General features: G+C 42.7%; 1 protein-coding gene across 1 annotated transcript in view; it reads right to left on the bottom strand.

Annotated features, from left to right (window-relative positions):
* Positions 1–11,981, bottom strand: part of LOC142297355 (astacin-like metalloendopeptidase) — a 46,494-nt gene extending 34,513 nt beyond the window's left edge. Inside the window, exons 1-5 of the mRNA XM_075341586.1 lie at positions 11,916–11,981; positions 11,787–11,799; positions 8,375–8,437; positions 4,965–5,099; positions 4,744–4,861 (exon numbers count right to left, since the gene is read on the bottom strand). Coding sequence (XP_075197701.1) covers positions 4,744–4,861; positions 4,965–5,099; positions 8,375–8,437; positions 11,787–11,799; positions 11,916–11,981 — 395 coding nt within the window. The remainder of the gene's footprint in view (positions 1–4,743; positions 4,862–4,964; positions 5,100–8,374; positions 8,438–11,786; positions 11,800–11,915) is intronic.
* Between the last annotated feature and the right edge of the window lie 2,911 nt (positions 11,982–14,892).

The raw sequence follows: 14,892 nt of genomic DNA, 5'->3' as shown, positions 1-14,892 counted from the left end.
GCTAAATAGGAAAGGGTTCTTTACAGTTAGAGCAGTCAGACTGTGGAATGCCCTACCACAGGAGGTAGTGATGGAAGACACTATAACAGCTTTTAAAATAGGGCTGGATGATTTCCTCAGTGCACTGTGTACAGTGCATTGTGGGTTATAGATAATATAGTGGCAAAAAATGTATAAATGGTGGGGCAGGCTTGAACTTAATGGACCTAGGTCTTTTTTTCAACCCATGTAACTTTGTAACTATAATAAAAAAAATGTATTTCTATACATTTCTACTATAACTGAATCAGTCCTGGTTATGGAAGAATGCTGTTCCGATCAGGCTGAGCTCAGTCTGGAAAAACCCACCTAGACTCTCTCGGTGGCCTCCCAGCTAACACACTTGCTCCTTTCCTATCCACTCTTAACTGTACCTTCTGATTAACCATCTCTCCCCTCGTTACTCTATTCTCTACTCTTTCAATCCTTAAACTAGTTACCCATTCCCCAAATTATTAAATTCAGGATGTTAGGAATGACCTCTAAGGCTATCCCCAACTGACCCCTTCCATATATCTCTGACTTAATCTCCCACTACTTCTTGACTCATGCTCACAAGACATCCTTCTCTACTCTCCTCTTGTCCGCTCCTCAGCCAACCTTCCATTTTCATACTTCTACCCTCACCTACTGTCTGCTTCTCCCTTCACTTTCTCATTGTAAGCCTTAATGGGTAGGGTCTATCCTTCTTATACCAGCTTGTAAATATTTTTATTCATGTTTTCATTACTTTTTTTTTGTCTTGTAACATCCTTAAATCCTTTTTCCTATATACATTGCCCTTAGAATAACTGGTGCTTTTGCGACACAGCGTTTTAACGTTTCATTACTATTTGGTCGTTAGCATGAGAATTTAACCCCCTGGCTTCCCATTTATTTGGGCTTGCCGGTTCGTTGCTATCTGAGCCATTTCTGTGGCCAGCATAGGCATTCATATTACTCTCTTCTTAACTGACTACTTTATATGAACTGTTAACTTATCTTTACCCACACACTGTTCCTTGAATACATTACACTTGTGTGTTTGGCTACTTTTTTGTCATTGGTCCTTTACCTTGTAGCTTTTATTTTTTGAATAATTTTGATATGGTTCCTGTTACATTTTAATAATGATTTTGTAATTGACCAATAAAGTTATATATATCTTATTATTATTATTTTTCTTTTGACATAATTTATGTCTGGTTTTTTTTTTTTTGCTCCAATTAAGCAATTTACACATTCATATAGGGGACTTGGCCCCTCTAAAAATCATACTTGTAGTTCTGATTTTAATTATTTTATTTTATGTAAGAGCAGTATTATTACCAATCTAAATGAGGGGGCTTTGGTGTGCCCTTCATGTGGCCAAGTGCTCGGTGCACTGTTCCTACCTCAAACTCTATCCTCCCTCCCTTTGTGATGATTGACAGCCCTCCAAGGAGCACTGTCTGTATTGAATCCTTATGCCTTCACACACTGACATTACACAAATCAAGAGAATACACAATGACATGTGCTGGCAGCCTCTCATCCTCCTGTCCTGTCTGTAGTGGCCACTCGCTGCATACAGGATCGCACAGGAGTGGATGGCTGATGCTGACTGTAGAGGCAGATAAAAGTGGATTCTGACAGTGTAAGTGCTCGGCTCGTGCAGGGTCAGTGTGTTCATATTAGGCTAGTTTCACACTTGCGTTGGACGGGATCCGTTGCTATCCGCAGCCTTGAGGAATTACGGTAACCGTTACAGGAAACCGTTATATTCCTCATAGAGTTCTATTAGCTACGGATAGCAACGGATGGTCTTGCATTGCATCCGCCCCGCAGCGCATCAGTTGTTTTGACGCTGACCGTCAGTGAGCGTCGGGCGGATGTAACGCTGCATGTAGCGTTTTTCTGCACTTGGCGGAGTGTCAAAAAAACGCAACCTGCAGGATTCCGTCAGCGTCCGTTGTTTTTATAATGGAGGCCTATGGTGGTGGATTCCGTTAGAATCCGTCATTTGACGGATTCCGTTAACGCAGCTGTCTTTACACAACTGCGCATGCTCAGATGTGTAAAGACAAGGAAAAAAACCTATAACGGATTGCGTTATTTTGTACAATCTGTAGCATGCGTTGTGCCACTATATGCAACGCATCCGTTGCATGCGTCACACAACGCAATGCTACGGATCCCGTCCAACGCAAGTGTGAAACTAGCCTTAGAAAGATAGCATGTGCCATCAGTCTTTTTTTTTTTTAGATTACAGGGTCATGCCTTCATGCTCTTTGGCCTCAGGCGATTTTAATTCTTCATTTGTAGGTTCCTGTCTGCTCATAAATTGGAGGGTTTTTTAACCCAAAGAGAGGCATTAGAGTAGGCAGGAACTCAACATTAAGAGGTTGTCTTGCCGCTGGCTGTTGGGCTTACATAAAACTGACCATTTTTGTGTGCTAAGCAGCACAATTTTTACTTGTTTTTCATTGCAGTAATGCATGTCTATATTCTCATATTCGTTGATACAAATATCTAGTGCTAAGATATTTGTAACAATGAATATGGGAATATAGACATGCATTACTGCAATGAAAAACAAGTAAAAATTGTGCTACTTAGCACTACAGAGTGCGGTACTTCTTGGACAGCTGTCAATCATCACATTGCAAAACAATCACTGATCTCGGGGAGAGCAGCCAGAGAAAACACTGCCGGCAGCCAGCGAGGGCGCTCAAGACAGTGAAATCCTAGGTACATTGCCCCCTGGGAAATATGCAAATCAAAAAGGTCCGTGGAGTCTCTGTTAGGAGTCTCAACACAGAAACCAGCCAGATATCCCTCCGGGAAGGGCCCAGCCAAGGGGTGACTCTTTTTAGGAGACCACCATAACCACCATATTAAGTGGCCCTTTTAGTCAATATCCAACTTTTTGACAAGTTTAAAAATATGACAAGGGAAATACCAAGGCCAGGTATCCATCCACAAACAGCTGTTTCGGGGTATTGCTCCTCATCAGTGTGGAGTAGGATTCTGGCTGGGCCCTTCCCGGAGGGATATCTGGCTGGTCTTCTGTGTTGAGACTCCTAACAGAGACTCCACGGACCTTTCTGATTTGCAATCATCACATTGGAAAGGGCAAAGTTAACAATTTGAGGGGAATGGGGCACTGAGGACTTGGACACACCAAAGCCCCCTCATTTACCTGTATAATAAAACTGTTTTCTATTCCCCGGCCTCTCCTCTCTGCCAATCTCTTCACTGACTTCCCATTGCGCAAAGACTCCAGTTCAAAATCCTAACCATGACATACAAAGCCATCCACAACCTGTCTCCTCCTTACATCTGTGACCTAATCTCCCAGTACCTACCTGTACGTAACCTCCGATCCTCACAAGATCTCCTCCTCTACTCCCCTCTTATCTCCACTTCCCACATTCACATACAAGATTTCACCCATTCCTCCCCCAAACTCTGGAACGCTCTACCCCAGCATATCAAACTCTCACCTACCGTGCAAACCTTCAAAAGTAATCTGAAGAGCCACCTCTTCCAACAAGCCTACGACCTATAATAACCACCAGACCAGTACACCACTGCGCAACCAGCTCTGTCCTCACCTCTTGTACCCTCACCCATCCCCTGTAGACTGTGAACCCTCATGGGCAGGGTCCCTTCTCATCCTGCAGACTGAGAGCCCTCACGGGCAGTGTCCCCTCTCCTCCTGTAGACTGTGAGCCCTCGCGGGCAGAGTCTCCTCTCCTCCTGTAGACTGTGAGCCCTTGCGGGCAGAGTCCCCTCTCCTCCTGTAGATTGTGAGACCTCGTGGGAAGGGTTCTTTCTCCTCCTGTGTTTTTGTAATGTTCATGATTTTTGTACTTGTTTTTATGTATATCCTTTTCACTTGTAAAGCGCCACAGAATAAATGGCGGTATAATTAGTATTATATTATTATTATTAATAATAATAATAATAATAATAATCTGACCCACAAGTATGATTTTTATAGGGCTAGGACCCCTATATGAATGTATCAATGATTTAATATTGTCTGTAAGAATCAATAAAAATAATATGGATAAAGCTGGGCTCATAACAGAAAAGGCCCCATGGAGTAGAATAAACTGCCCTCTAAAGGTCCAGTCACACATAACGAGATCGTTAGCGAGATTGTTACTACATCACAGTTTCCGGATCATTGTTAAGTTGTTGGTGAGATCGTTGGTGAGCTGTCACAGTCATTTTCCCAACGACTTTAGTAACGATGCAGAGGGGGCGCGAAAAAGGTGACGCAACTACACGCCTATGTGTCACACTTTAAGCCCTCATCTAGGTCGTTAACGAGATCGTTGGTATGTGTGTCAAACATACAAATCCATCCTGCCCAGCAGGACTCCAACGAGCCAAAAATGGCCCAAGACATACAGCAACGACCAACGATCTCACAGCAGGGGGCGGATCGCTGGTACGTGTGAAACATAACGAGATCGCTGGTGAAGTCGTTGTTTCGTCATAGAAACTGTGACGTAGCAACGATGTTGTTAGCAATCTCGTTATGTGTGAAGTGGCCTTAACTATGGTGCTGGACTTGGCTAACTAGAATTAAGCGGCCTTAGGGATGATTCCTTAAGATGGTGTTGATTCCTACTTCACTGCCTTTCCACGCATATTAATTACCCCTCACTAGCAAGTACATAGATCGTAAGTAGTTAATGTGACCAAACAAAGCTGAATAGTGAAATGTCATACCCTCCGCCGGGCTCAATGCTGAGATAGTCTTGTTCTGTGGTTCTGTTGACAAAATTTACACAGGTCATCACCTCAAATTCCTTCATGCCCAAAGTGATCATTGTTCCTTCGTAGCTCACTGGAAACAGAAGACCGGAGTCACATTTTTCAGGTAGAAATAATTTGCCAACATCCTCTAGACACACATTTCTCAGATAACATTTGGAAAATGGAAAACTCACAGAACGAGGGGGAGATGGTGTACGGGACTCTGACTATTCCGTCTGCAGATTTTTTCCACAGGCATGAAGGACATGATACCACATTACGTGAAATTTTAACATTGATGTCGCCGTCTTTAAGAAACATACTGCTGTCTGAGGGAAGGAAAAACAATAATTTAGAGGCTACATTCAATCATGAAACTTTCAAGTGTCACAAATATTCCAAAATGTTACATTACCCCATTAAGGGAATCTGTGAGCAGGATTTCACCCCGCAAACTATTTATATGTGCTATTAACTCCATCAAAGACAAATACCTTTACCTGGTCAGTCCATTCCTCCATTTCTGAGAAATCAGCATTTGAGCTGATCTATAAATGAAGCTGAAGGACTAAGATAGATCTGAACCCTGTGTCACTCCAGCTCTATTCTCTGTCAAGCACCACCTTCTCCTACCTGAATGACAGCTTCTATGCTGTGTGACTACAAGCAAAAGAGCTGATTGTCAAGGAGGAGAAGGCGGTGCTGGATGGGGAATACAGTAGAGCTGGAGTGACACAGGCTTCAGATCTACCATATCTATTCCCATATCAATTAAAACACTAATTTCTCAATAACGGATCAACAGACTGGCCATGTAAAAGTATTGTCAACCTTATCTTTGAAAAAGCTTCAAATAGCTTGGGAGGCAAAATCCTGCTAACAGATTCCCTCTAACGACCTGTGACATAGTTTATCGTCATAGGTAGGTAAGGGAGGTATGAAGTAGTCTCAGTTGCTGAGCTGGCTTCATACCTGGCAGTGTTACATACCCAGTCTCTGCCTGTGCCTATAGGGACTGGAGCGGGCTGATATTACTGTAGTTAAACCACTTAAATGCCACTGTCAATGTCTGATAATGGCAATGACTGGTGTTGGTGCACTAGGTCACTGGCTCTCATCGGCTCCCCGGGATGCATCTTGGTCCTCAAATGAAGCTCAGCTACAGGCTGAGCTTCATAGGAAAATCAATATTTCCCTATACTGTGGCATTACAACCAGGGCGGACTTTCTATCTTGAAAATCTGGCAAATGCCTTTGCCTGAAGGTAATAACTGGAGTGGGAAAAAGAGCCACTGGCTCCCTTCTCCATAGGTTATTCCGACTGATCACAGGCTGCTTCTAGTCTACGGCCTGCCGGAGGCTAGCACCACTCAGTGGACATCATCAGGTGACATAATGAAGTCACGCCACCCAATGTCTCCAGTGCCGGCACACAGACGAGCTAAAAAAGGAGACAGTCTGCAGTAGGCAGACAAGGAAAAAGGTTTAGGTAGTGATAATTTTGCTTTAAATCATCGTTAATATGGTGTCTGGGAGCTGAGTGCTGTGCTGGACTCATACTGTCTATAGGGAGGGTGTGTTGTCATCATACTCTACATAGGAGGCATGTGGGATGCCATCATACTGTGTATAGGGAGGGTGTGTTGTCATCATACTCTACATAGGAGGCCTGTGGGATGCCATCATACTGTGTACAGGGAGAGGTTGTGTTTGCCTCATACTCTACATAGAGGGCCTGTGGGGTGCCATCATACTGTGTATAGGGAGGGTGTGTTGGCATCATACTCTACATAGGGGGCCTGTGGGGTGCCATCATACTGTGTATAGGGAGGGTGTGTTGGCATCATACTCTACATAGGGGGCCTGTGGGATGCCATCATACTGTGTACAGGGAGAGGTTGTATTGGCCTCGTACTCTATATAGAGGGCCTGTGGGGTGCCATCATACTGTGTATAGGGATGGGTTGTGTTGGCATCATACTTTACATAGGGGGCCTGTGGGATGCCATCATACTGTGTATAGGGAGGGTTTGTATTTTCATCATATTCTACATAGGGGGCCTGTGGGATGCCATCATACTGTGTACAGGGAGAGGTTGTGTTTGCCTCATACTCTACATAGAGGGCCTGTGGGATGCCATCATACTGTGTACAGGGAGAGGTTGTGTTGGCCTCATACTCTACATAGAGGGCCTGTGGGGTGCCATCATACTGTGTATAGGGAGGGTGTGTTGGCATCATACTCTACATAGGGGGCCTGTGGGGTGCCATCATACTGTGTATAGGGAGGGTGTGTTGGCATCATACTCTACATAGGGGGCCTGTGGGATGCCATCATACTGTGTACAGGGAGAGGTTGTGTTGGCCTCATACTCTATATAGAGGGCCTGTGGGGTGCCATCATACTGTGTATAGGGATGGGTTGTGTTGGCATCATACTTTACATAGGGGGCCTGTGGGATGCCATCATACTGTGTATAGGGAGGGTTTGTATTTTCATCATATTCTACATAGGGGGCCTGTGGGATGCCATCATATTGTGTATAGGGAGGATTTGTATTTTCATCATACTCTACATAGGGGGCCTGTGGGATGCCATCATACTGTGTATAGGGAGGGGTTCTGTTGGCATCATATTCTACATAGGGGGCCTGTGGGATGCCATCATACTGTGTATAGGGAGGATTTGTATTTTCATCATACTCTACATAGAGGGCCTGTGGGATGTCATCATACTGTGTATAGGGAGGGGTTGTGTTGACATCATACTCTACATAGAGGGCCTGTTGAATGCCATCATACTGTGTATAGGGAGGGGTTGTGTTGGCATCAGACAATTGCAGGTTGAAGTCCCCAAGGGGGAATAAAAAATGTAAAAATTAAAAAAAAAAGTTTTTATCAAATATAAAGAAAATATAAATTTTTAAATTACCTCCCTTTACTTCTTATACCTCCCACAATAAACTCCAAAACAAAAAAAAACACACGTATTTAGTATAATCATGTCCCAAAAAGTCCAATTATCAAAATATAAAATTATTGAATACATTAAACACTAAAAAATTAAAATGCCAATATTGCATTTTTTGTTCTGTCCAAAAAAATACAATAAAAAATGATCAAAACGTCTATGTACCCCAAAATTGTATCAAAAAGAATATTAATTGAGCATGCAAGAAAAAGCAAGCCCTGACAAAGCTCCATTAACGGACAGATAAAAAAAACATTAAAAAAAAACTATCAGAAAAGAAAATATTACCAGAAGTAAAAAAATTTTAGCACTTAACAACAAAATGAACACTTTTGATATCACTGTAGCTGTACTGACCTGAAGAATCATCCCTCCAAGTTTTTTTTGCCGCACAAAGGACAATGAAAAGAAAACTCAAAAACGATGGCAAAACTGCATTTTTTTTGTTTGTTTTATTTAGTTATTTTATTCAAATTCCGCGCACTTGAAATGTTTTTCCCGTTTTCCAAAAAATCATGTAGTAAAATGAATGCTGTTATTTAAAACTGCAACTAATCCCAAAAAACACAATCAATAAAGGCGTTAATCAATAAAAAGCAGTGACTTCACAGGCAGAGGTTGCACTAATCTTACCTTTGTTGACTTCCTTAAATATTTGGTACAGCGTCTTATCATCGACAGCCGCAGTGGAAGTAGCTGATGAGTATAGAAAGCAAGTCACAAATGTTATAAAAAAAAAAAATGTGCATGAAATATTATGTTCTACATGTGAAATAAATAAAAATACTGAACCAAATCACAGCGCTGTCAGCAAAAATATTAGTACTTAGAGTACGTTTCGACTTGTGTTTTTCACGGATAATCCGATAAAACATCAGACTGCACTCGCATCAGTGCAAAACCATGGGGCAGTGTCCATCTGCCATTGATTTCTCATGCCATAGCGGCATGCGGAATGAATCGTAGCCTGCTGCGTTTGGCAGCAAGTCTCGGCTCACACGCACCCATACAAGTCTATGGGAGCACGTGAAATATCGCACTGCACTCGCATGTCATCCGACTGCAGTGCCATGTAGGCAGAGACAGGCCGGGGAGGAGAGAAAGTGTTCCCTCCCTCTTCTCCGCAGCTGAGATCGCATCACAGTCACATGACCCTTGGCTGAGGCTCTCGCGTCGGACGCTGTACGCAAGTCGAACCATACCCTTATGGTAAATTTCACCTATTTATAGTCATCAAAGTTTTTACATCAGAAAACTGGCCTGAAAGTTTTGAACAATTGCAATGTGCAATGCAAGGTAATATTGTGGTACCGTGTAAAGGGGGCTTTACACGCAGCAACAGCGACATCGCTAGCGATGTCGCTCGTGAAAGCCCCTGCCCCTGTCATTTGTGCGTCACGGGCAAATCACTGCCCGTGGCACACAATATCGTTAGTCCCCGTCACACGGACTTACCTGCCTAGTGACATCGTTTTGGCCGGCAAACCGCCTCCTTTCTAAGGGGGCGGTTCGTGCGGCGTCACAGCGACGTCACACGTCAGCTGTTCAATAGAAGCGGAGGGGCAGAGAGCTGCCGAAAGAAAGTGACGCCTACCTCGTTGCCGGAGGACACAGGTAAGCTGTTGTTCGTCATTCCTGGGGAGTCACACGTAGCGATGTGTGCTGCCTCAGGAACGACGAACAACCTGCATCAAGCACCAGCAACGATATTTGGGATTAGAACACGCAACGACGTCACTAACGAGGCCGGATGTGCGTCATGAATTCCGTGACCCCAACGACATCTTGTTAGCGATGTCTTTGCGTGTAAAGCCCCCTTTAGCCAGAAAAATCAATTGAAATACTATGTCCCAAGAATGACAAAAGTATTTTTGGAGTGATACCTTTATAGGCTAACCAGAACAATTGCAAAAATTTTGAGCAACAGGTAGTTGTGCAAAAATTTGGTGATTTTTTACTTCTTTTTATCTCAGCTACACCAAAATGAGCAGTGGTTGGACAGCCCGACCGACTAATTAATCAAAAATGATGATGATACCCCAGAAATGCGACTCCAGCCCCTGATTTTAGAATTCACCTATTTTTAGAATTCAGCACATTCTTTTTCAGAAAGATTGGCACAGCATGATTGTGTGCTACATCAGTCGTTAAGAATCGGCCCCAAAGTCATATTTTATACTAAACTCTATGATTGTAGAAAATTTATGGGTTGATTCCTTAAGGCCGGAGTCACACTTGCCAGTGACCAGCGCAAGTCTCATATCGCATCACCTGGCACGGCCGCACACTTTCCAGACAGGAGCGTCTCAGCTGCATAGAAATATATGGAGCTGACCCGCTCCTGTCCGGAGAGCATGCAGCCATGCCAGGTGATGCCATGTGAGACTCGCGCATGTCACTGGCAAGTGTGACTCTGACCTAAAACTAGAGTTTTGTACAATAGTCTTATTGATGGACGTGCAAGATAAAGATACTACTAAAAATATTACTACTTTTGAAGGTATTTTACGCCAAAAGGTTGACGAGTCGTGGGCCAACTTGTCCGTGTACTCCGGTCTGGCAGCGCTCACATCAGCGGTAATTTGCCGCAAAACAGGATCCGTCACAAATGCGTTTCAGTTCCATTCATTTCCAATGGACTCGTGGCAAGATGTGGTCACATGCGGTTGTGTATGACGCATGCAACCGCATGTCATCCGCAACTTGCCGCGACTCCATTGGAAATTAATTGAACTGAAACACATTTGTGATGGATCCGGTTTTACAGCAAAATACCGCTGATGTGAGCGCTGCCTCACACCCCCAGGATGTACCAATTGGTTCTGCCTCTTTTTTCAGCCAAATATTGGGGTTCTTAAGACCAATAAGTCTACTTGTACCGGTATGAGGACCTTGACCCTTATGCTTGTATTCAGAAGACTAGCTGAATTCTGTTTCCTTCTCATTTAACTGATACTCACAGCAAGTTGGGCTGCAGTGTGTACATCGCCCAGGCCAAAAGCTGGGCGATGTACACACTGCAGCCCAACTTGCTGCGAGTAATACTTAATTTTTGGAGGACATTGTCCTCTTTTTGTTGCTATTTTTATACTTCTCATTTAACTGAGCATTAAAGTTTCAGAACATGGACCCACACGAGTAAAATATTATAACTAAAATCCTATTATGAAAAAAAAGAAAAATATGAACAAAAACTAAATGATCAACCAAAGAAAATAAATGGAACTAGGGTTAAAAAAAATCTTTTATGTGGTTTTTAGAGTAGAGTCAGGAAGAAGCAGAGAAAGCTGGAAATAAATTTGTAGTGATATAGTACAGACAAACATAGAAAAGAGTAAAGAAGATGGGCGATATGAGGATATTATTACTAATTATGAAAATCATAGTTCTTGAAAAAATAAAATATAAAAAAAAATATCAGCAAGGAAAAAAGAAAGGAATGCTTAACTGAGTCTTTAGGGTAGAGTCAATAAGTAGCAACGAAAGCTAGCAATAAAATTGTTGTTAGTGTAAACAGGGATAGAAAAAATATTAAAGAACATGGGTGACTAATGGTTAATTGACGTGAGGATAATTTTCTTACTGACTATGAAAATTATAAGTATGGAAAAAATAAATAGTAGCCAACGTAGACAAGAAAGGGGTTTGGGATTAATAACTGTTTTATGTGTTTTTAGTGTAAAGTCAAGAAGCAGAGAACTCTTACAACAAATTTGAGGGGGCAAACATACTCAATGAGAGACTAAAAATAACATGGACATGAGGATAATCTTATTATTTACTATGGAAATCATAGGCGAGGAAAAAAGAAAACGAGCAAAAAGAAAATGATCAGTGAGAGAAAAGAAATATTACTGTAGCTAAGAAAAGTGGTTTATAAAGTAGAGCCAGGAAGGAGCAGAGAAAGCCGGCAATAAATTTGTAAGGGCAAGATTATTACTGACTATGTACTTTATAGATTTGTATAAAAAATCGGACAAAGAAAAATAATGAACAGCGAAACAAGCGGAAAGAAAACAATCAATAAATGTAATCTGTCACTTACCATCGTTTTTAACCTGCAAGGAAAAAAGAAAGGAGACAAATTTATATTAAGAAAGTGGAGAGACCAGTAAGTACAGGTCTATCTACTCCTCCTTATTAGAGAAAATGACCGTTTAGGATCCTGACTTACCTGTACTGGAACCGCCCAACTGAGGGAACAGCCAAGTAGGGACAGGAGCACAAGTCTAAGCTCCATTATCTCGTATAACTTTCTCTCTTCTGATAGTACATGAGCAGCATAAACTCAATATATAGCCCCCAACCGGGCATAAATAGCCAATCATTACAAGAGAAGGGAGGTACTCCCCATTTGAGGAACCATAACTCCACCCAAATATTTGAAAGCCTGTAATGTTAATTTCTGAGTGCCATCCTCCTACCTAGCAATGTAGCTTTTAAGAATTACAGATTTTTTTTTGTTGTAAAGGGGAGGAGAGGATTTAAGTACTTACAGCAAGTGAAATAACTATTGAACATCATGTGCTGATGGAGGTAATATTAATATTTATTCACTTGTATAGTGTAATTAATTCCAAAACGCTTTACAGACATCAGCAACACTGTTCCCATTGGGGCTCACAATCTAAATTCCCTATCAGTATGTCTTTGGAGTAAACTGGAGTACCTGGAGGAAACACATGCAAACACGGGGAGAACATAGGAACTCCATGCAGATGTTGTCCTTGGTGGGATTTGAACCCAGGACCCCAGCGCTGCAAAGCAACCGTGCGAATCACTGAGCCACCCCTAGTTGATGTAATATAAAGCAGGTGAAATAAGATTTGAACATGTCACCAATTTCCTAAGTAAATATATTTCTAAAAGTGCAATTGACATGAATTTCTCACTAGATGTTGGTAACAACCCATCCAATCCACACAAGCAAAGAAATCAAACCATAGATGTCCATAAATTAAGTTATGTGTACTAATAACGTGAAATGACACAGGGGAAATAAGCATTGAACACATATTGTAAGAGAGGGGCAAAAAAGAGCTATGGAATTAGAAAGCAATCCTTCCACTTATTGAAAAATATCAGCTGGTTCAACTAATGGCTTATAAAAAGGTGTGTCTTTACCAAGTGCCACACAAGAAACAACTGGATAAAAGCAGTGAGCCTTCTCAAGACCTTCACAATCTTATTGTTGCAAAACAAACTGATGGCATTAGTACAGATCAATTTCTAAACTACTGAAGATTCCAGTGAGCACTGTTGAGGCCATTATCCAGAAGTCATGACCACGTGCTCCCCGCAAGATTTCAAACACAGGACTGAAAAGAATTATCAGAAGAGTTGTACAAGAGCAAAGGACAACATGTGGAGAGCTACAGAAAGATGTGTAGTGTAGGTACAAAAGTTTCAAAGACAATGCACACAAACAAATGCAGGCAAACAAAAGCGCATCACTATCACATCATTCTGCATGCGGTAGTGATGCTTTTTTTGCCAGGAGGTGTAGATTGGGTTCAGGAATAAGATGTAAAAAATTTAGCACTAAATCTGCATCTTTTGGTAAAAAAAAAACAGCAGTTTTGTGTCAGGAGATTCAGGTCTGTGAACTCAGTGAGAGTTTATTGAGGTCCCCTGAGGTCAGGTTACCTGCAGTCACAGGTGGGGAGCCATGGAAATAACCTGAGTGACGTCACCGCTATGGTATGGTCCCTGCAGCACACAGAATGTGCTTCGCATTTCCATCTTAAAAATAAATCAAAAGGTGTATGAGTGACAGGATTAGGCCTCTTGCCAGTACAGTCAAGACACAACTTGGAGACCCATCTTGGAGTCTTGATATTTAAAAACATTACAGGCAGACCACAGGACAGTGGCATCAATTGCCCCCCCCCCCCCACCCATTTCCCCATTGTGTCTTTGTACAGCAGGGAGGTATGATCCATGCAACACAGGATGTGGCCTGGCATTTCCACTTTAAAAATCAAAAGATGGATAAGTGACAGGATTAGGTCTCTTTCTCCCACAACCCTGCCAGTACAGACAAGACACAACTTGGAGACCCATCTTGGAGTGTGGATATTTAAAAACATTTCAGGTGGCCATCAGGACAATGGCATCAATTGCCCCAACCCCCATTTCCCCATAGTGTCTTTGCACAGCAGTGAAGTATGGTCCATGTAACACATAGGATGTGACCTGGCATTTCCATATTAAATATTAAGAGGTGGTTGAGTGACAGGATTATTCATCTTGCTCCAACACCTTTGGCAGTACAGACAAGATACAACTTAGAGACCCATCTTGGACTTTTGATATTTTAAAAATATTTCAGGCAAACAGTGGCATCAATTGCCCACCACCCCCATTTCCTCACAGTGTCTTTGCCCAGCAGTGAGGTATGATCCATGCAACACACAGGATGTGGCCTGGACTTTTCATATTTAAAAGTGAGCACACAGAGACTTTGCCTTCTGCAGCAGTGCATCCAGGCCAGGATAGTGGCCTAGAAATTGTTGTACAGCCAGGTTGAGGACATGAGCCATGCAAGGCACATGTGTGATGTCGCCCAGGCATAGGGCCACCACCAGGTTTGACTGTTATCGCAAACAGCCTTCCCTGGCTCCTGGTTCAGTGGAGACAGCCATTGATCAAACTGGGTCTGGATAGTGGTCCACAACTCTGCAGCTGTGTGACTGCATTCTCCAATGCATATTAATTTCAGCACTGCCTTATTGTGTTGAACTCTGGCAGAGCTGTGCGGAGGTGGGGGGATTATCTCTGCACTGTTGGAATGCATGTTACATTAAGGGAGAGGTTGAGGTTGCAGGTGGAGGCCAAAGAGGAGGTGGAGGAAGCAGAAGGAGTGGTGGAAGCGGTAAATCCAGAGGTTTGTCCTGCAAGCCTGAGGGATTTCAAGACTTGGGAAGCAGCCCCTTGTCTGCTTGCCCCCACAGCCACCAGAGTAACCCAATGCCCAGTCAGTAAGATTTAACACCCCTAGCCATGCTTGCTCATGCAGGTGTAAGTGGTGAAATGCACCCTGGGAGATAGAGTTTTCAAGGAACGGTAATATGGTGTGAAACATGATAGTGTAGCTCAGGCACAGCTTTATTAGAGACATAATGGCAACTGGTACTGGGGGTCTTCCACGG

Source organism: Anomaloglossus baeobatrachus, chromosome 3, assembly GCF_048569485.1.
Source record: "Anomaloglossus baeobatrachus isolate aAnoBae1 chromosome 3, aAnoBae1.hap1, whole genome shotgun sequence".
NCBI lineage: Eukaryota > Metazoa > Chordata > Amphibia > Anura > Aromobatidae > Anomaloglossus > Anomaloglossus baeobatrachus.
Note: the sequence above shows the minus strand (reverse complement) of the source record. Positions and strands in the feature narration are given on the sequence as shown.